Here is a 21247-nt window from a genome sequence, read left to right on the forward strand (position 1 = left end):
ATTTAGGTTAAGATTTTAGTTCTGTTTTTGCTGAATGACAGTGTTACTGTTTTTGCTCTTATTTTTAGTGTTAGAAAAAGTGGTTAAATTTGAAGTTTTAGCCCTGTTTTTTTTAACTCTTCAATGATAATTATTAAAAATTCAACTTTCTGTTATGATGTAACTCAAGTTAGGGCATGTGACTTCAATAGTGGACATATGATGCAAATAAGATCAACTGAGCATGCTTGGGCCTCACTTCCTTGGAGTGATGCCATTAGGACTGTGTACAGTTCTTTCATGCTCAGAGGATCATGGGCCTCATCTTTGATTCAGCTCTTTTTTTTTTTTTTTTTTTTTTTTTTTTTTTTTTAGGGCTTATGGAGTTTCCCAGGCTTGGGGTCAAATTTGAGCTTCAGTTGATGGTCTACACCACAGCTCACAGCAATGCCAGATCTTTAACCCACGGAGCAAGGCCAGGGATCAAACCTGCGTCCTCAAGGATGCTGGTCAGATTCATTTTCGCTGAGCCACAACAGGAACTCCTTTTTTTTCAGCTCTTATTTCATTTCCAGGGTGTAGTGCAAGTCACTATGGGAAACCTTGTAAAGAAGATTAAAAATTAGGGAGAGCAAGCCCGTCTGTAAGCACCTTGTTAAAATAAACCATTTCTTCCTAAACTCAAGACAGAAAGAAATGGTTTAATAGCAATGAAATAAATTCACCACCTGTTTGTGAAGCAATATCAAAGACTTCTAGCAAACAAGAATGCTTTGATCCTTTTTAGCCAGAAGAACATTATGCAGCTCGGCATTGATAGTTCGTGGGGAGTTTGGGGACACTGATCAAAGAAAACTTTTATTATTATAGATGAGAAATTAAAATATCTGAATATAAGCTACTTTCATATATCGTACTTCTTTCAGTGGTGAATTGCATATTTACAATTTCAAGTAGTCTTCTTATGATTAAGCTATATTTTACTGAAGCTTCTATACCCTAAAATAAAAGACATTAAAATGTTTTCAAGCAGTTGTGTTTCTTTTGTTAATGGCTCTCAAATTATATGGATTGAGGGGGCAGTGTGTAGTATATATTTTATGGAATCCCTCTAGGGATTCCATAAACTCAGATGAGCAGAATTGTATAAATGAGAGAATGTTTTGACATTCTTTCATGATCTTTAACAAAAATTCCCATAAGTTTTTCAATTATGTAATAGCATTTTGTGATTATCGATTCCACTTGAAGGAATGTAATTATGCATCCGAGATGCTTAAAGGCAAGGATAGCAAAAGTTTTATGTTAGCAAGAGGTATGTTTATGGGTATTTTATTGTAAGGATGTGAACATTCAAAATGGAAAACATGAATCATTTGAAAATTTGATTCTGCTCTGGGAGAAAATGCTTCTGTGTGAATAGCACAAGAAGCAAAAGATAAAGTTCAGTGTTATTTTTGAGTGAAAATCTAGAAATTTCCTGAAAATTTTTTACTTATCGAAATAGAGAATACTTATCTTGTAACTGCATGTTCTGGATCTGATCCAGGTTCATGTGTAGTTAATAGCTCTTGCCTCTGAAGTCATAGGAAGGCATTTAAAAAATATGTACTGAAATGCTTCAGGAATAACTATGTGTAAGGATGTGGAAGCATAAACAGGAAAAAAAAAAAATCCCTACAAAAGAAAACATCCCATTTAAAAAATATGTTGATTAGCTGTAAGAAAGACAGAAGCAAAGATAGATCCCTGCCTTCAGACCACATCCAACTAAGCCCAGTGCCTGGGACTGAATATTTGCTCTTAAATGTAGCACACACACCAGTCCCCTTCATTCTATGACAACTTCCTCTTAGAAATAGAAAATAATAATGCAGGACCCACAAAGGAAGCATTACAAAGGTAATGAAAAGATCTTTCAATACTTATTTCAGCCAATGAGTCATTCTTTATTAGGGGAGAAAAAAGAAAAAAAAAAAAAAGACTTTTGAAAGAAGAAGAGAATTTAATTTTTGAAGTGCCCTAGAGATAGCCTATAAATGTAGGCCCTCAACTCTGACTTGTTCTGTGAGTTAGGACAGAAAACCCAGAGGCATTTGCTCAATGACCCTGTAGGACCAAGCTCAAGGCCTGCTCCCCAACTCAGCAAGAATATTTAAAGTTGACCATAGCTGCTGAAGTGTTTTGTGCTGTATTTCTGAAACAAAATCTTTTGTCACATTCTAAGCTTATAAGTAAATGAGGTACCTGGTGGGCAAATGAGTAGCCTACAAAGGCACCGTTCCACTCTCTGACATCATCAGTAACGGTTAATGCTCTCCTGTGCAGTGCGCTGGTCTCTTGAGAACTTCCCAGTGCAGTCCTTTCAACTAAAGGATGTGTGCTGATTGGAACACAGGGATCTGTTTTATCTTACATTAAAATATGCTGGCCCTGAATTTAGATACATGTGTTATGAAGTAACATTTGTATTAGTCAAAGCTGAGAAACTTAATTAAAAATAATGTCTCTTGTTTTTTTCCCCATGGAAATATTTACAGGACTGAGCAATTGGATGACTAATGGACATATTTAAAGGGCATCTGGTACTGATCATGGAAACCAAGAAATTAAATAAATAAAATTTGTTACTCTTGGCAAGTTCTTATTACAGTAGAATCAAATGCTGACTGGTACCCCTGAGATTGTTTATCACATATATTCTAATAGATACCCAGCTAATTTTGATTTGCAAGGGAAGGGTACTTCAAATTGGCTACATGTTAAGAAGAGATGAATCTCAAACACAGCCAAGTGCAGAAAACGCCATTGAATTTAGTGTGTCATGCTAGTGAAGAAAACCTTAAAAAAAAAAAAAAATAGAAAGGAAAGAAAAGCAGCAACTTAGTGTATTTAAGTGTGGCAAACACTGCTTTGTGCAGGATGCTATGTGTTTCTTCCCACATAGAGAAGAGTGTACCTCTGGGGTCCCAACGCAAATGACTTTAGGGTACAGCTAGTAATGTTAATGGAAAAAAAAAAAACAAAACAAAACAGCAAAGTATATAAAACAAACAAAAAGGACAGACAGCAAAACTATACCACAGTGCTGAGTGGCAGTTAAAACCACTACTCTTGGCCTCAGGATCTGGGAATAAATAGGGAGCTATGGGGACTGTGGTGATCTGCAGATTGCTGACCTTGTCTATAAAGGAAGACTCTTCTTGATTCAGCTGATTCTTCCCATGTGGAAATGTGGGTCTAGTGATGCCAGATTTTATAACTCTTCAAGACACACGTTTTATGTGAACTCTTTTCATTCTGAAATGTTTACGCAGAATTCAAATTCAGGGGAAGAGTTAGGCAAAATTCTTGCATGCCAGACAAAACCTATATTTGGGATCTGATTTGGACCCTTGTCATAGATCTTCGTTTTTTCCTTTCTGAGTTAGCTAAATGAGGAATGTTTTGAATGTTGTAGAATGTTAATGCTTCCTAATATATGAATGAAAAAAATAAAAAACAAACTAGATTGCATTTATAGCTGAATAATTAAGGTCTTCAACTGTGGCGTCAGATTGCCTGTGTTTATATTTTGGCTATGTGCCCTGGGCAAGTTACCAATTCTGTTTCCAGTTTTCACTTCAGTAAAATGGGAATGATATAATAGTACAAATTTCATAGAGTTGCTGTAAGGATTCAGATGAGCTAATCTGTATACAATGCTTATTATTAGCACAGTGCCTGCTGTATAGTAACTGCTTGATAAACATTGGCTGTTTTTTTTTTTTCCACAATAAAATGATATTCAGAGAATTTGCTTTTTGTTGTACTTTAAGAAAACAACCCCTAGCTATGCTGAAAATTTGTTTTATATTGAAGAACATGAGTTAAGAGGATCGATTCTGGAGTCTGCAAGCCAAGATTTGAATCCTTGCTCTACTGCTTTATAACCAGAGCAAGTTAGTTAATTTTTCTAAGCTCATCTATAAAATGAGAATAATAACTGTTACTTAAAATTGATGAGTTCAGTGAGATAATATGCATAAGGTCAATGCCGAGCCTGTAAGTCAATAAATGTTAGTTGCTATTATGATTATTCTTTTTCCATTCTTTAAAAGTTACATATTTGCAAGTACTTTTAAAAATCAATTTATATCTCATTTCATATATATATATAGTTGAAGGGAATGATATCACTTTTTAAAAACTGAAGTATAGTTGATTTACAATAATTCAGGTATTATTGTATCACATTTTATTTAAAATTAAGCTGCATGTTAATAAACTTTTACAGCAGTGGTTCTCAACGATGGCGTTTTTGTTTTGTTTTGTTTTGCTTTTTGAGGGCTGCACCTGTAGCATATGGAGGTTCCCAGGCTAGGGGTCCAATCGGAATACAGCTGCCGGCCTATGCCACAGCCACAGCAATGCCAGATCCAAGTCGCGTCTGTGACCCATACCACAGCTCATGGCAACGCTGGATCCTTAACCCCCTGACTGGGGCTAGGGATTGAACCCGCAACCTTATGGTTCCTAGTCATATTCATTTCCACTGCGCCATGATGGGAACTCCCATCGGCTCGGGTGATTTTTGATTTGTCCTTCCAGAAGACATTTGGCAATATCTGGATCTCCAGTGGTGCAGTCGGTTAGCGAGCAGTACTTATACAACAGTGGAGGCATTTTTAGTTGTTAACAACCCCAGGGAGTGCAACTGAAATCTAGTGGGTAGAACCCAGAGATGCTGTTAAACATCTTGTAATGCACAGGGCAGTCTTCTGCAACAAAGAATTATTGAGCCCAAAATGTTGCTAGTGCCGAGCTTGAGAAACCTTACCTTAGAGCTATATAACCACCATAAAATTTAGTTTGTAAAGTTTTTTCCCAACAAAAGAAGAGTTATATTTCAAAATACAATCTGAACTCAGAAATTGACTCATAAATTAAAATCTGTAGAATCATATTCAGTATTTTAAATATATTATACAAAATACAAAAATATTTATAAAATATTTTATAGAAATATTTATGTATTACACACACACATATAAATATATCCCTATTATGGTTACAAAAGTAATATAAGCTTGTGAAAGTTAAAAGGACTGCAGAAGCATATAAATGGACCGTGAATGCCTCCCTGTTTTTTTCTTTGTTTAACCTATCCCCATTGAAGATCATTGGAAATCTGTGTTCTGTTACTTCAGAATTTTAAATGTATGTGTATACTGTTCTATAATTTGATTTCTTTAAATTAATGTCTTTTCTCTTTCTGAAAAATTCAGTCCTAAAGCTGTTATTTGGGGCAGAGTAAGGCAGGCATTCAGGATGGGTGGCCTGGCATGGGGTTTGAAGCCCACCTGGAGTAAGGAGGAGAGCAGAGTTTGATGGCTTGGATTGGGGTGTCACATCTGAAACAGGGTGAGGAGGGCATCCATGTGTGTAGGCAGCCTGGTGTAGGGTGTCAGCAAAGGCCAAATGGGATAAAAAACACAAGGAGCAAGGTCTGGTGGAGGGTTTTGAGCCCAGATAGAGGAGGGCACAAAAAGCAAGGAAGGAGGATAGGACATATCAAAATGACATGAAAGCAAGCTTAAGGGGTCATGACTGAGATACTCTGAGCATCAAGGTAAGTAATGTAAATAAATAAACAGATCAAAACCTACTGAGGAGTTCCCATCGTGGCTCAGTGGTTAACGAATCCACCTGGGAACCATGAGGTTGCGGGTTCGATCCCTGGCCTCGCTCAGTGGGTTAAGGACCCGGTGTTGCCATGAGCTGTAGTGTAGGTCGCAGACACAGCTTGGATGTGGCCTTGCTGTTGCTGTGGTGTAGGCAGGCAGTTGTAGCTCCGATTAGACCCCTAGCCTGGGAACTCCATATGCCGCAGAAGCAGCCCTAGAAAAGGCAAAAAGACAAAACAAATCCAACAACAACAACAAAAAAAAACCCAAAAAACCAGAAAACAAAAAAACCCACTGAAATAAATAGGAAACTTTGTGTCCAGATTTATAATAAGTAAAGGGGTAAAATTAAATTTTGCTGGGAAATGGAATAGTTACAAAGTCAAAAATAACCTCTTCACCAAAAAATATTAACTACAAAGAGAAAAGTGGTAATTTTACAGTGGAAAAGTCTAGAAGACATCACTTAATGATATGAGCAAAATTTACATCTTCAGTAATGAGACAAATCAAAATTATATCTAATAAGATACTGTGGTAGCCAGATTCCAAGATGATCCTTGTCTCCTCATTTTCGTGGCCTTATTAGTCTTTATTCACACTGAGTGGGGCTGATCTGTGTAATGGATAGGATATTACAGAAGTGATGGTGTGTGACTTCTGATGCTAGGTCCAATAAGATATCACTGAGTGTAGCAGAAATCAGCTGGCATGTTATAAGGACACTCAAGCAGCACTAGAGAGAGGGCCACATTGTGAGGAGATGTTGTTTCTACCAACAACAAGCACTAGCTTGCCAGCCTTGTGAGTAAGCCATCAGGCAAGCAAATCCTTCATCCCCAGTCAAGCTTTCAGATGACTGCAGCCCTTGCCAACATCTGGCTTACAACCTCTTGAGAGAATCACCCAGCTAAGCTTTTTCTTTACCTGATGCATAGAAACTACATGAGAGAATGTTTATTGTTTTCAATTACTAAGTTTTGAGGTAATTTGGTATGCAGCAATGGATAACTAGTACAAATGCAGGGAGAAGAATACAGCATCATCTCTGTGGTATTCCTGCTACAGATGCACAACCTGAATATAGTCCTAATAAGTAAAGAACAAACACTAATGGAGCGGCATTCTACAAAATAATTGGCCTGCAATCTTCAATATAGTCAAGGGCATAAAAGTTAAAGACTGAAACTGTCCTTGAGTGAAGAAAACTCTAGAGAGACTTGATAATTTTACATGAAATGCTTGGTTCTGAACTGGATTCTCTTGCTATGAGGGATATTATTGGGATAGTTGACAAAGTTTGGTGACTGAGGATTAGATGAAAGTAATGTATCAAAGTGAGCATTTTTATTTTGATAGTTATATTGTAGTTCTATAGTGGAATGTACTTTAGGAAATACACTAAAGACGCCAGGGGTGATGAGACATCAGGTCAGCAATTGGTTATTCTCAAATGGTAAAAGAAAAAAAAAAATCTTTCTACTCACAGTATTTCTGTAGGTTTGAGATTGTTTAAACATTTTTTTAAGTTATACAGAAAGAAAAAGTCTGTCATAGAATATGACCTTGCCTATAAAAATACACCCATTTGTCCTTTTTTAAAGGGATGCATAATATTCTCCCCAAATTTTACCAATCTCCTATTGATGGGCATTGATAACAGCTATCTGTTATTATAATCCATTTTAGTAGATACTCTTAATAACATGTTTGTGCCCTTGTTCAATTTTTGCCCACAAGTAAATCCTTAGAGTCCAATTGCTAAGTGAATGGATATGTATCCTTCCTTTAATCAGTTTAATCATAAGTTATTGTAGGAAACCACATAAAATCTCCTTAAAATAAAATGAAAATTTATTTATGTCTGGCGCTATTCTAAGGGTATGAATTCGTTTACTCCTTATAACAAGGATAGATGGTAGAATTATTTCCATTTTGCAGATGAGGAAATTGAGGCTAGTCAATGGTGAAATCCAGGCAGTTTTTCTTCACTTTACAAGCTGTTGGACTCTATGCTGTACTGGTGCTCCTTGTTGATAAGTGAATCAGTAAGTGAATGGACAATATATTTGATTCTTTGACTAATTACAAATTTCAACCATCTTTTTTTTTTTCAAATAAAAATGGAAAAGAATAGACTGCTCACTTTTAAAAGCCATATTAGTTTTATGGTCCTCTGTCCTAGACTTTACTGTCTACATAATAGTACTGCTCCTAGAATTAACATTTGTACAGGTATAAACTATACATCATGCTTGCTAAGAATTTATTTATAATGTATAAACAGAGTATTTGCTTTGTGTTACAAATAAAATATCAAATCTGGGTCTGCAGCTTGCATCTAGGAGGCAGAATCTATTACTTGTTTTTCAAACATCCTTTCTCCCCATTTGGGCTCCTGTGTCCCTCACCTGGAATAGATGCTCTCTAGCTCCCACTGCAGAAAACCAATCACACTCCAAGCTCTTGCTCAGTGGCCACCTTTTCCATTGAAGACTGCTTTACCTTTCTCTTTTTTTCTTACCCTCCTCTTGAAGGTTGCAGTGATCTTTCCTTCCCTAAAATTCCCTGAGTCCCTTTTACCGTATTCTTACAGGACTGCTACATTCTAAAAACACTTTATATTACTTGTGTCAAGTCCACATCTCCCTTAATAGACTATTTTCTCTTTTACTTTAATTCATTTTATAAAATCCCAACATATAATATTTTGTACAGAATATGAAATTAAGTATTTTTGAATTAGAAAATGAATTATCTCAAGGAATATATTTTGAATATTTTAATCCTGAAGAAGACTACTGAGATTTGAATATTATACATAGAAATATATATATATATATTCCACAATTATCAGGTATTGTAAAATAACAAATGAAATGATTAGACATGATTTTTTCATATGATGATTTGTATTTTGTCTTTAGTTGACAAGGCATCAAGAACCGAGAAGCACAATTAGCTTTCATTTTTATAAGACCTTTTGTTCTCTGCATGGCTGCAAATAACAACTTTGCTTTTACCCACAACTTCAGTTCCCTTTTCTTTTAGTGTGTGGTTCAGGGACATCAAAGGTAATAAAATCAATCAAAGAGATAAGTGGAATTTTTTTCAAAGACTAGCACTTAAGGATGTGTTCCTGTTAAAGAATTTTAACACTAAATTTGTTTTCAAGTGTTTGTATAACACCAAATCTCCTTGCCAACTGAAAAAGGACTGTCCTTGAATGCTGTTCTGCATGAAATAATAAAATATAATCCCTTCTTCACACATGTATAAAGAGAAAGAACTTCAGGGAATGTGTAGTATTATCCTTATACAGATTACATTTTATTGTCAGCAAAGGCAATAGCATAGCCTTCTGGCCAGTTGTTTGTCTTCTCCCATAAGGAGTTCTTTCCTTTACCCACAGGATTCTGACCAAGCTGAACATTTTTGTTCTGAAAGCTCACATAGCAAGCCAAAGAGAAAGTTCAAACAAATATCATCAGTCTTTTAAAAATGCCATTGCTTATGTAAATTAACTGTGGTCCTTGGATGCTGGTGAACCTCAAGCATCCTTGAATAGGTTGGACAGCCAATCACATTTTATTTATATTTGGTGTAAGGTATGTTTCTTCTAGCAAGAAATGACCATGAATTCTTCTGATTTAAAGTTTAGTTCACATTTTTTGTTTGTTTTAGTTTTAGTTTTAGTTTGCTTGTTTTGTATTGTTTAGCTTTAGTGTCTTGTGATCTCCAGAGGATGATTTAGAGACTAATTTATTATTCATGGAGCACTTCTATATGATCTTACTGATTTTTGTTTTTTACTGTTATTCATCTGGCCAATGGATTTATTTGTGATTCCCCAAAATATGTTTATATTCAGTGATAAGTAAAACTTTAGGAAATGTTTTTTCTTTGAAAGTATTTTTATATTTTGAGTGATAGGTTTTAAAATAATGCCTTCAGACTAAACCAACATATTTGGTTACATTGTAATATATTCAGAACAACAGTAAAGTCAAAACACACATATTTTAAAATTTGGCCTAGTCGAGCCCTCTTCACAAAATATTGAGATGTTGTAATAGTTCTGCACAGCCTCTCATCTACATTAATGTTAACTTCTTGATCATACCCTTAGTAGATAAAATTCATGTGGGGCAGCTTAGATTCTCCTTACTGCTTCTAATTGCATTGCATTAAGTCTTCAAACTTTATTCAAGAAAGAGTATCTTTTGGGAGGTGTGTATTATAAGTAAAGAATTATTACTTTGTATATTAGATTTAGGATTTTTAAATAGGCCATTTCATATAGCATAATAGCTGTAGATTTTTGGTTTGTTTTAAAATAATTCTGAGAACATCAGTGATTGCTTACTTCTGTGGTGATCATGCTGGCAGGGGGGTGTTTTCTCCTCGGATCTATAGCTCTGTGATGCATGTATATAAACATGCCTTTGTTCTCAAAGTCCTTTTCTATCTGATTACTGTTGTATCCAAGTGCTTTGTCTCTGTCTTAGGTTTTTTTTTCCCCCTTTCTTGTGCCTTAGCCTATCAGTAGTGTGAATAACTTTGTTTACATTCTGCAGAGGTATTAAGTGCATTTTTATAATAGAAGAGAATGATACAGGAAGTAAGGAGAAGAAATTCGGAGAGTGGAGTGGATGTGAGGGAAAAGGGGGAAAGAAGTAAGTAAAGAAAAAGAGAGTGGGTGTGAGGAAGGAGGAAAGAGCGAAAAGCAGACGAGGGGCTATGAGGGTTTGTGAAATCTTGGGGGCTGGTCGTAGGGGAGGAAACTCAACAGACCAGCATTTTCACCAGGCTTGGGCTCAAGCTTGTGAAACTACTAATGTATTAAAGAACCTCAGCTGGGATTTGCTGAGGACAAATGCTGTAATGTGTTAGTCATCCATTATCTGCTTCTATTTTTGCAGGTTCTGAATGATGACTGACGCGGGTTTGTGTGATATCCCTCACAGTCCCTGTCACTCCCGAGCGATAAGGAACCCGCACGTCTAGCCCCAGCACCAAGGCAGAAAGCACCTCTGAAGGGAGGAGAGCTTCCGCTCGCTGACCGAACAAAAGTACCGCCTTCCCACGGGGCTCGGCTCCCTATTCGGACACCTCGGCCGGTCCACCTCGCGGCTCTCCGGGCAGATGGTGTGTGGCCGCCGCTGGACGCCCGCCGCGCCCCGGCCATGAAGTAGCGGCTGCTGGCGGCGCCGCTGCCCTACCGCCGGCCCCAGCCCAGCGCCAAGCTGCCGGGTCCTCCCGGCGGGGCCGGAGCAGCGTGGACATGGCTGGCTTTCCTAGCCTGCTAGTTCTCCTTGTTTTTCAAAGCAGCTGTTTGGGTTTCAGAAGCCCACTTTCTGTCTTTAAGAGGTGGGTGTGTTTGTTTTTTTTTTTTTTTTTTTTTTTTAAAAACATGCGGAATGTTGTTTGGATGGTTTCTGTGCATGCTGTTGAAAAATGGAATCACTTATGAACCAGAATGTTGGAGAAATATACAAGGTTGATTAACTTCGCTGGAATCATTTGGAATTTTAGCACAGTAACTTCTTGTAAAGTCCACCTGACAGAAAAAGCCCACTGTTTGGTAGCCAAGCTGCACTGGCTCTCAAAACTCCAATTGGAAGTTGTGATTTCCAATACTAATTACTCCCTCTTGGGGAGGTATTTCAGAAACTACAATGTAGTCGTTTAGCCTTGAATGCCTTCTTGTTTATAACAGCCTAAAGAGTAAAATAGCAAGAGAGGTAAGTGATGGGGAGAAGCAGATCATGGACTGTAATAGCTGGTGAAAAACACTGAGCTGTATACAGGCTCCTCTTAATTACTGTGTTAAATATTTATGCACTTGTACATTTGTAATTCATGTTGCAATCTTTTACCCCCTCATACAGCTCTGCCTCCTAGCAATATTATTGTCCGTTTTTTGTTTCTGACTAGTAATAGTTATTCATAACTATTATTCATAAAATAAGTTACAGAAATTTTACTGGCTTGTAGTTAACATTTCTGCCATTAGAAGATTGGCCAGCCTGTGATAATTCTAGTTAATTCATTCTGTACTTTCATTAGCTAGAAACAAATACATATTTTGACAAGTTTTTATTGAATCAAGTTTTAAATGTATCCTTGGTTACTCTGATTATATTTTGTTTACAAGTTGAGTGTATGTTGCTGTTGGACTCTACAATTCAATTCTGAGAATGTTACAGAACGTTATATGGTTATTACATCTTTTCTGGGTCTAAATCAACAATCTTTAATCTTTTTTTGTTTTTTTTTAACAATCCTTAAAGTCATAGAATTCATTTTTTTCATCTCATGTCAAGATTCCATTATGTTCAAGCTGTTCCATCTCATGTCCAGTTAAGATTCCATTATGTTCAAAGAAATTTTCTTATTTTTTAAGGTTTAAAGAAACTTCCAGATCATTTTCTAATGAATGTCTTGGTACCACCAGACCAGTAATTCCTATTGATTCATCAGATTTTGCATTGGATATTCGCATGCCTGGGGTTACACCTAAACAGGTGAGAGGAATTCTGTATTTCATTGTTCACATGTTCTGTATACAGTCTATAATTAAAAGAAAAATACTGCATTTATAGCAGTAGTTAGTTCTTTAAAAGGAGACATTTGCTTCCAAGACTCTTCAGATAGGGATAGAATAATTAAATATAAAGAGGAGTAAATTTTTGGTTAAATTTCTTTTTAAAAAGTTTACCCATATTATTTGTGTTTTGAAATGGAACCTTGAAAATTTATGTGTTGAAATTCTCAATGGAGTAATAGCCTCTAATGCAGCATGTAAGTATATATTAAAATATGAAAAAAATGTTGTAATAAAGATATATGATATTGAGAAGCTGCAGCTGAGAGATTGTGTTGTATGAATACCCTTCTATGGCAGCCACAGGTTGAAAAGTAAAAGCGTGAGTTTACTGCCAAGAATTTGAAAAATAAAATATTCTACACTTTGAAAAGTTAAAAAAAAAAAAAAAACTGTTCTTACAGGTGGCCGATTGTGAGTTTTCTTTAGCATGATTTGCTTGTCACAAGAGAATATATTTTGAAGAAATAGTGGCAGAACTCAAGCTACCGTGACTTAAAGAGCATTTTGAGTAGAACTAGGTTGTTGCTAGGGCTTTCCCTATTTTACGTGTAAACGAGAAGCTCAAACCCACTACTGTCATGTGTGCAAGGTGTTTCATTGAGCATGAAAAAGCCAGAATTAATTATGCTTTTCAGCCAGACAGTGCAGGGATTTATGTATGTCATTAAAAGATAGTCTTCTTCTTTTGAAACGCTGCAGAGACAGGGAAAGACCTAGGTGTTGTAGAGCTGCAGTGGCTGATGACTCACTGTTGCAGATAGCCTCCCCCTTGTCCTTTCTTTTTCTTTCTTTCTTTTTTAAAGTACTGAGAAAATAAAAGTGTTCTACATACTGTGGAGAATTCTTTTGAAATTAATGTTCAGAAGCTCAAAGACATACATGGTCCTTTTTGGACAACTAAGGATTGACATTCATTTATTTGAATATCCATGCGTTGTCTAAGTATTTATAAATAACTACTGTTGTAAAATTGGCCCTTACTCCCTCAGCCCTGCCTATCCCGAAATGACCAAGCAGATGACTTTTCTGTATGTTTAGTTATTAGTGTCCTGGCCTTTTCATTTTATAAGCTCTTTATTTAGTATTTAGTAAAAAGAGGTATAATGAGATTGGGAAGAGGAAAGAACAGTGATAGTGGCTCACTTCTCAAATCTGCTTCTTCTTGTCTCTTCTCACTTTTAAAAGTGATTTTTCTGCTGTATTTGCTTAAAATGACTTTATATTACTTTGTAAAAATATTCACTGGTTACTCATTAAGCCCTCTTTTCCAACAAAAATATCATTTTCTCAAATAGTCATTTGTTGTAGTTTGTTATTATTCTGTTGTTATTTTTTTTCTTCCCTTTGTTTTACAGTAAAAACACTTAAATTATTTAACAATAATCATAATAGTTAATGTGTTGGGGTGAACATTCTCAGAAAAAGTTCCTAGGGGAATTAATTATAAAAGAAGGAAGAGGAGCTCAATTTTCATAATCTTGTAATTATCAAAATAACTCTATGGATAAAACAACATATATTAATAAGGAAATTGCAGCATGTTATTTTGAACTGTCTGCGTTCAGCTTTGCCTCTTGCAATGCACGTTTGCTGGTTGCCTTTCCAGCCTACCATTCCTTCTCACTGTGGTTCCCAGGGAACTATTTACCCAGGATCCAGAGGTGGAGCACAGGGACTAGGATTAGCAAATCACTGTCTTCTACTTCCCTTTTCTTTGTGATTGGTTCAGAAGAAGGCATGTGACCTAGACCAATCCAGTCAAATCTTAGGACCTTTGCTGGGAATGCATTTTTTTTTCATGCATGTGAACAGAAGGTATGAAGTCCTAGGGTCTGCTGAATTCATGAGAGGAGCCATGTCTAGAATAAAACTCGTACTGTTGATGACGGTGCAGAGATACTGAAAGAATAGAGGCTCTTGGTCACATTGCTACTTAGGGACTTTTCCTTTATGTTAGCCTTTCTTGTTTCATCCAGATTGAGTTGGGTTTTCTCTGACTTGAAACTTAAACTTCCTACCTGTGTAAGTAATTACTTGTTCTGTCTGATCATCTCAGAACTGGTTTCTTCCACTTTCCCTATCACTTTCTATTGATCATGTGCCATGACTTGATCCAGCTGGCATATAGGTCATATACCTCATAAACTTTCATGAGAAATGATAATTATCCTCCTATTGAGAATACTCAGGAAGAAATAGATACAGAAACCCCAGAAACTCTTTTCCTCATGAACTTTTTCCTCATGAACTGAGTGAGGAAGATTCAGAACTGTGATAATATGAGTACTTTTGGTGAAGAAAGTATTCTTGTCTTAAAATGTAGATGAAACTAAGTTTAATACCCATCTTTAAGAGGAGAGGAGATAAGCAAGTAAGAAAGGAAACAAAAGAAAAAATGTTAGAGGAAAGGAATAAAAGATGAAAAGAAATCAGTAGTTGGCAAAAAAAAAATCAAGAAAATAGAATGATAAAGAACAGAAAGAAAAAGAAATCAAGAATAACTATAATATGAAGACTAGAACATTTGAAAATCATGTAAGAAAAATAGGAGTAATTAAAATGTAGAAACAAGGAAGGCCCTTGAGAAGTTAAAGTGTATTTTTTTAATGGCAGAAGATCAAGAAGAGCAACAAAAGTTAAAGAAATAAAGAACTGAAGACCCAAAACTTGAGTTGGTATTTGAGGCAGACCAGGTTGGTTAAAGAGGTATATTCACTCAACAAGTTGGTTTTTTTTATTTTGTTTTGTTTGTTTTATAAAGTAAATCTTAAGTTTTGGCAATAGGAAAGATGCATCAGTGAATCTGATTTACGTTCAACTTGAGATCGTTAGGTAAGTTTGGATAGAGAAACAAGCAGATGTGCAATAGCAGTGAAGAGAAGGTATACTTAGCAATAGTACATATAGTACAGCTAACTAGTTTTGTTGATGGCTCTCAGGTCTGCATTAGTGTCTGAGCAAAGACTATCCAGCCGTGTCAGACCTCTGGGATGCAGTCCATTCTGCCATACCATCGACTTCAGAGCAACCTTTAAAAAAATTGCTCCCATTGGAGTTCCCGTCGTGGCGCAGTGGTTAACGAATCCGACTAGGAACCATGAGGTTGCGGGTTCAGTCCCTGCGCTTGCTCAGTGGGTTAACGGTCCGGCGTTGCCGTGAGCTGTGGTGTAGGTTGCAGACGCGGCTCGGATCCCGCGTTGCTGTGGCTCTGGCATAGGCCAGTGGCTGCAGCTCTGATTCGACCCCTAGCCTGGGAACCTCCATGTGCCGCGGGAGCGGCCCAAGAAATAGCAAAAAGACCAAAAAAAAAAAAAAAAAAAAAAATTGCTCCCATTAAACCAGCTGTTGAGAGTCTCAGGAAAGTGGTTTATTACCTATTGCAATATCAGTTTTATATTCAAAGTAAACTCACTCTTTCTTTTCTCTGACTTGAAATTTTTAAAAAATAAGTTTCTTTTTTCTTTTTTTCGTCTGATTTGTCTTTTTCTAGGGCCACAGTCATGGCATATGGAGGTTCTCAGGCTAGGGGTCCAATCGGAGCTGTAGCCGCCGGCCTACACCACATACCACAGCCACAGCAACTCAGGATCTGAGCCACGTCTGTGACCCACACCACAGCTCACGGCAATGCCAGATCCTTAACCCACTGAGCAAGGCCAGGGATCGAACCCAAAACCTCGTGGTTCCTAGTCGGATTCGTTAACACTGAGCCATGACGGGAATGCCTAAAAAAATAATTTCTATCCTCTTTAATAAATTTCTTTTTAATCTTTTGGGGAAGATGAAGGAGAAAAGAGTGAGCAGCTTTTAAGTAGCCTAGAATAGAGGTAAAGTAAGTAGAATCTGGTGTCTGATGGCACCGGCTTCGAATCCAGAGACTTGAAGTAGTGGTATTTTGAGACTCTTTTAGCACTATTTCTTCCTCATTTGATTTTCTTTCTGACCAGGGACCCTGAGGGGTTTTGCTATCACCAACTCTCATATAGACAAATAAAATAATTTGATAAACTGCCAGCTCATGGTCATTGTAAGGTATTATCATCAATGTAATGTGTTAACTATCCCATAGGGGTTTGATTATAAAATAGAATAAATAAGGCATAATTACAGTGATTTTACATAAATTATATTGTCTCGATCTAAACCAAATCCAGTAGGCTAGAATATAGGCTTTGGCACCAGACTGACAGCAGTTTCTTCCCAGCTTTTGTAGTGTCATCTCTGGAATTTTCTTAACCAGCAGGTCTTGCATCTGTAGACAGAATAATAATAGTACCTAACCAGGATTATTCTGAGGACTGAGCAAGGTAACACCATTGATATGTTCAGTTGCCCCCTGCCTGCTAAGTTCTCACGAAATGTGAATTCATTGTTATGTCATGTATTGAGGGAGATGGGAATGAGCCTTAAGATGAAGAAGAAATTGCCAGACCTTGTAATTTCAGTCATGACTTCATGGAGAAGGTAAGACAACATGGTGAGGAGAGGAGAGGTAGCCAAACAAACAAGTAACAGTAAGCATGAACCCATGTAAGAGAAACCTGGGGAAAGTAAGCAAGGAGGTAAGTTTCTCAGTGTGCTTATTCGTAAGTAATTTCCGTTGAAAATGGCCTTTATGATCAGAGAATGAACACTGCAAATGGATATGTTTTTCTTAAAGTTCTTTTATGCCTAGAAAAGAAGTTATCAAAAGCAGTTTCGTCAGTGTGAAACCATAATGTTTTTTATATTTATTTGAAATCAGCTTGGATTTCTCCACTTTGCTGAGAACTTTGTAAATTGACTTTATTAAAAAAGGACTCATCTAATATAAGTCTTTTCAAATCCTATGTTTAGATTGCATTTTATTTATGTGTTATGTGTGCCGCTTAGGTTCCCTACAATCTTGGTTTAAGGATTTACAAATGTAAACTAATTTTTTGAAAATATAATTTTGCAAAATTAAATATTTTCTCTGAACGTCATAACTTGAAACCATATAATAAATGAATTTCTTTCCTAGGATTATTAGGCTGTCATTTTCCTTCCTTATTTTGGGAGTAGTTTGAGAACTGTGGAGGAATACACTTTTTCCTTTCTGAACCTCTTATAAATTCTGGTCTCCTTCTATATTTGTCTCTTGACCAGTCACAGATCAGCTTTGAAATTGTAAAGCCGTCTTTCCCTGTGTTCTTGAGCACAAAATATCTATCACCAAGAACAACAGAAAAATAAATGATTCTGAGTTTAAAGATCAGACACCCCAGGGCAACAAGTTGAAAAGTGAAACTCAAGGCTTAAATTATCACTTATTTTTAAATGACGATGAAAGAATGTAGTTGTTGAAATAAAAGCACAATGAATAATATACTCCCGACAAAATATTCTCAAGAGCTTCCCATGATCTTCCTCTTTGCTTTTTCCGCCAAATAAACAACCATTAAGAAATGTATATGGGTTCAAAAAAAAAAGGAGTTCCCGTTGTGGCGCAGTGGTTAACGAATTCAGTTAGGAACCATGAGGTTGCAGGTTCGATCCCTGTCCTTGCTCAGTGGGTTAAGGATCCGCCATTGCCGTGAGCTGTGGTGTAGGTCGCAGAGGCCGCTCGGATCCCGCGTTGCTGTGGCTCTGGTGTAGGCTGGCGGCTGCAGCTCAGATTAGACCCCTAACCTGGGAATCTCCATATGCCGTGGAAGCGGCCCTAGAAAAGGCAAAAAGACCAAAAAAAAAAAGAAAGAAAGAAAAGAAAAGAAATGTATATGTTAACTTTTTCATCTTCTAACTGAAGAAAGTCCCCTTGCCTCCGCAATATGTATAATCATGTAATAAGAACCCAGCTTTCATAGGCTTTTCTTTCTGAACTAGTTTAAGAAATCAGTTTTAAAATATCAGGCTCTTAACATAACATCACTTAAAACAGATTTCCTCAGGATATCTATTTATCAAAGATGTAATATATAAGGTATGTAATACATAAGGTATGTAATACAGATGCGGAATTGCTGTGTGCTTTAATTTTTTTATATTCAGAATGCCAATTAAACTTTTTCATGCAAAGTCACTTGTATGAAAGTTTGGCTTATGGCTGATTTGGGGGATATTATAATATATTAAATGTATTTTTATTTCAATCATTGTGGAATTAAAAAAAGTAACCCCAGAGAATTCTGTAATGGCCCACAGGTTAGTGTTCCGCATTCTCACCGCTGAGGCTCTGGTTACTGCTGTGCAGCATGGGTTCAGTCCCTGGTCCGGGAATTCCCATATACTGCCTGTGTGACAAAAAAGAAAGAAAAAAAAATAGAAGCAAAAAACCGAAGAGAGAACCTGAAATAAATGTTGCAACTCTCATTTAAAAAAAAAAAAAAAAAAAAAGAAGAAAGAAAAAAAGAGTTCCCTTTGTAATGAATCCTACTAGGTACCATGAAGTTGCAGGTTTGATCCGATCCCTGGCCTTGCTCAGTGGAATAAGGATCTGGAGTTGCCATGAACTGTGGTGTAGGTCACAGATGTGGCTTGGATCTGGAGTTGCTGTGGCTGTGGCTAAGGCCGGCAGCTGTAGCTCCAATTTGATCCCTAGCCTGGAACCTCCAAATACCATGGGTGTGGCCCTAAAAAGCAAAAGAAAAAAAAAAAAAGTATCCCCAGTCAGTGCTTAAAATTCAGGACAAAATTAACAAGGACCTCAGAAAAATGAGGCTTTAGTGGAATAAGTTTTAGTTCTTTCAGGGTTGTGATTTACTTGTCTCCTTTCTAGTACTGGTATGTAACAGTATTTGCATTTTTAAAAAATAGAAACTCTTAAGTATTCTTTTGGACACAAAAATAAAAGGAAGGGAGACACCCCACACTTGCATTTCTCCATTTTCCCTCACATGCCAGCTTGACTTTCAGATTAAGCCTCATTTCACAAAAGGAGAAAATTTAACCTCAGCCTTCTAGGCACCAACAGTAGGTTATCTGTTATGCTAATTGTAGAGAGTGTATCTGAGCTCTTCCTAAAGCAGCTGGGGAATTGGTGGAAAATGCCCAGGGAGGAGCCACCCCTAACCCCAGAGTTTGCATCTGCAACCCCAGTGGATGCCCTGACCACTGCTGTGTGGTCAGCAGCCGCATTCCTTTTTGCCTTCTCCAGCCCTCTGACCTATCTGCCACTATATACTTCGTCCTGTTCTGATTCATCTACACACTAGAACAAACATAGTTAATGGGATTTGACTGAGAGAAGCTGCCTGGAAAATAACTAAGACTTGTGAGACTATGAGTGTAAAAGACAGAAGTGGTGCTCCAGTAGCCCATCTTGCACGAGTACATTTCTGTTGCAGGAAAAAATAGACCATGGGTGAAGACAGAGTGCATTAAATCACTGTGCTAAAATGAACATGACTCATGGTCTTTAGTGTTTCTTTTTCTTCCGTTCTTAGTTTTTCTCCCTTTACGAAAAAAAAAAAAAATAGAAGCAGCATAGTAATTTTGCCATTGAGGAAGAAAAATCGAGAAATAGCCTAATTCTGGATTAGTATTTGCTTCTTATTTAAAAAGACTTAGGCAATGTGTATAAAATTTCAGGATTTGGAAAAAGAGCAACAGAAGAATTAAAATGATATACCCTTCTTCTTTCTCAAGTGAGGAAGTAATGTTATCCATTTTACCAATGGAGAAGCTAATAGCAAAGAAAATGTGGTGATTATTAGAAAGGGTGGTTGGTCATCAGGCCTTGTTTTGTTTATTTAGCTGCCTCACATTAAATTGTTGTCCCATTTTCTATTTTAATAGGGGATTGGTATCATTTAGGATGCTGCATGTCAAATTATTAAGTTGTATTTATTTTTATTTATTTATTTATTTATTTTTTATTTATTTATTTTTTTTTTTGTCTTTTTGCTATTTTCTTTGGGCCGCTTCCGCGGCATGTGGAGGTTCCCAGGCTAGGGGTCTAATCGGAGCTGTAGCCACCGGCCTACGCCAGAGCCACAGCAACGCAGGATCCGAGCCGCGTCTGCAACCTACACCACAGCTCACAGCAACGCCGGATCGTCAACCCACTGAGCAAGGGCAGGGACCGAACCCGCAACCTCATGGTTCCTAGTCGGATTCGTTAACCACTGCGCCACGGCGGGAACTCCTATTTTTATAATTCAACAAATAACAGCAAGGCTGAACTTCTCTTGTGGCAACTCCTTGTCACTGCAGCAGCTCAGGTCACTGCTGTGGCATGGGTGTGATTCCTGGCCCCGGAACTTCTGCCTGCCATGGCACAGCCAAAGAAAAAAAAAAACACAACAAAAAGGCAAGTCATTAACAGCAGGGTTCAATTATACAACTAAATAGAATACAAAGTGTTAAATGGATCTTGTAAACGACAAGTGAAGATCTCATATAGTTGATAGCTAATTATTTAAGTTTGAGTTATGATGCTTCCTCTTTATTTTTACAGAAATCTATTTAATGTTCACTTATGGAAGATATGATTGAATTATTAACTGTTTTCCACTGTGACTGTAATCTAAACCTGTCAGATATCTTGGTTGAGAGCTGCAAATATACACTGACCATTTTTCCTTATTAAAAATGAGAAACAGAAAGGAGACTTTTATTTTCAATTAATTTTTGATATATTTTTTAAAAGTTTTATTGGAGTTGATTTACAGTGTTCTGTAAAGTGACCCAGTTATACATATATATACACATTCTTTTTCTCACATTATCCATACAACTCAATGGCAAAAAAACAAACAACACAACTGAAAAATGGCAGAAGACCTGAATAGACATTTCTCCAAAGAAGACACACAAATGGCCAACAGACACATGAAAAAATGTTCAACATCACTAATTATTAGAGCAATGCAAGTGAAAACTATAATGAGGTACCATTTCACACCAATCAGAATGGCCATCAGTAGTAAGTCTACATATAACAAATGGTAGGGAGGGTGTGGAGAAAAGGGAACCCTCCTACACTCTTGGTGGGAATGTAAATTGGTACAACCACTACAGAAAACAGCATGGA

The 21247-nt window shown here is 37.0% G+C and overlaps 1 protein-coding gene across 19 annotated transcripts in view; it reads left to right on the forward strand.

The window, feature by feature from the left end:
• PAM (peptidylglycine alpha-amidating monooxygenase) overlaps positions 1-21247 on the forward strand; it is a 280270-nt gene that overhangs the window by 113155 nt on the left and 145868 nt on the right. For 18 of the 19 annotated variants that reach the window (XM_021084557.1, XM_021084555.1, XM_021084561.1 and 15 more), the window contains 2 exons: positions 10568-11015; positions 12052-12172. In XM_021084557.1, coding sequence (XP_020940216.1) covers positions 10930-11015; positions 12052-12172 — 207 coding nt within the window. In that variant the 5' untranslated portion in view covers positions 10568-10929. Of the gene's footprint in view, positions 1-10297; positions 10322-10567; positions 11016-12051; positions 12173-21247 lie in introns of those variants that run through there. The other variant, XM_021084553.1, reaches the window with a different exon arrangement.

This window comes from Sus scrofa, chromosome 2 (assembly GCF_000003025.6).
Source record: "Sus scrofa isolate TJ Tabasco breed Duroc chromosome 2, Sscrofa11.1, whole genome shotgun sequence".
In the NCBI taxonomy this organism is placed as follows: Eukaryota; Metazoa; Chordata; class Mammalia; order Artiodactyla; family Suidae; genus Sus; species Sus scrofa.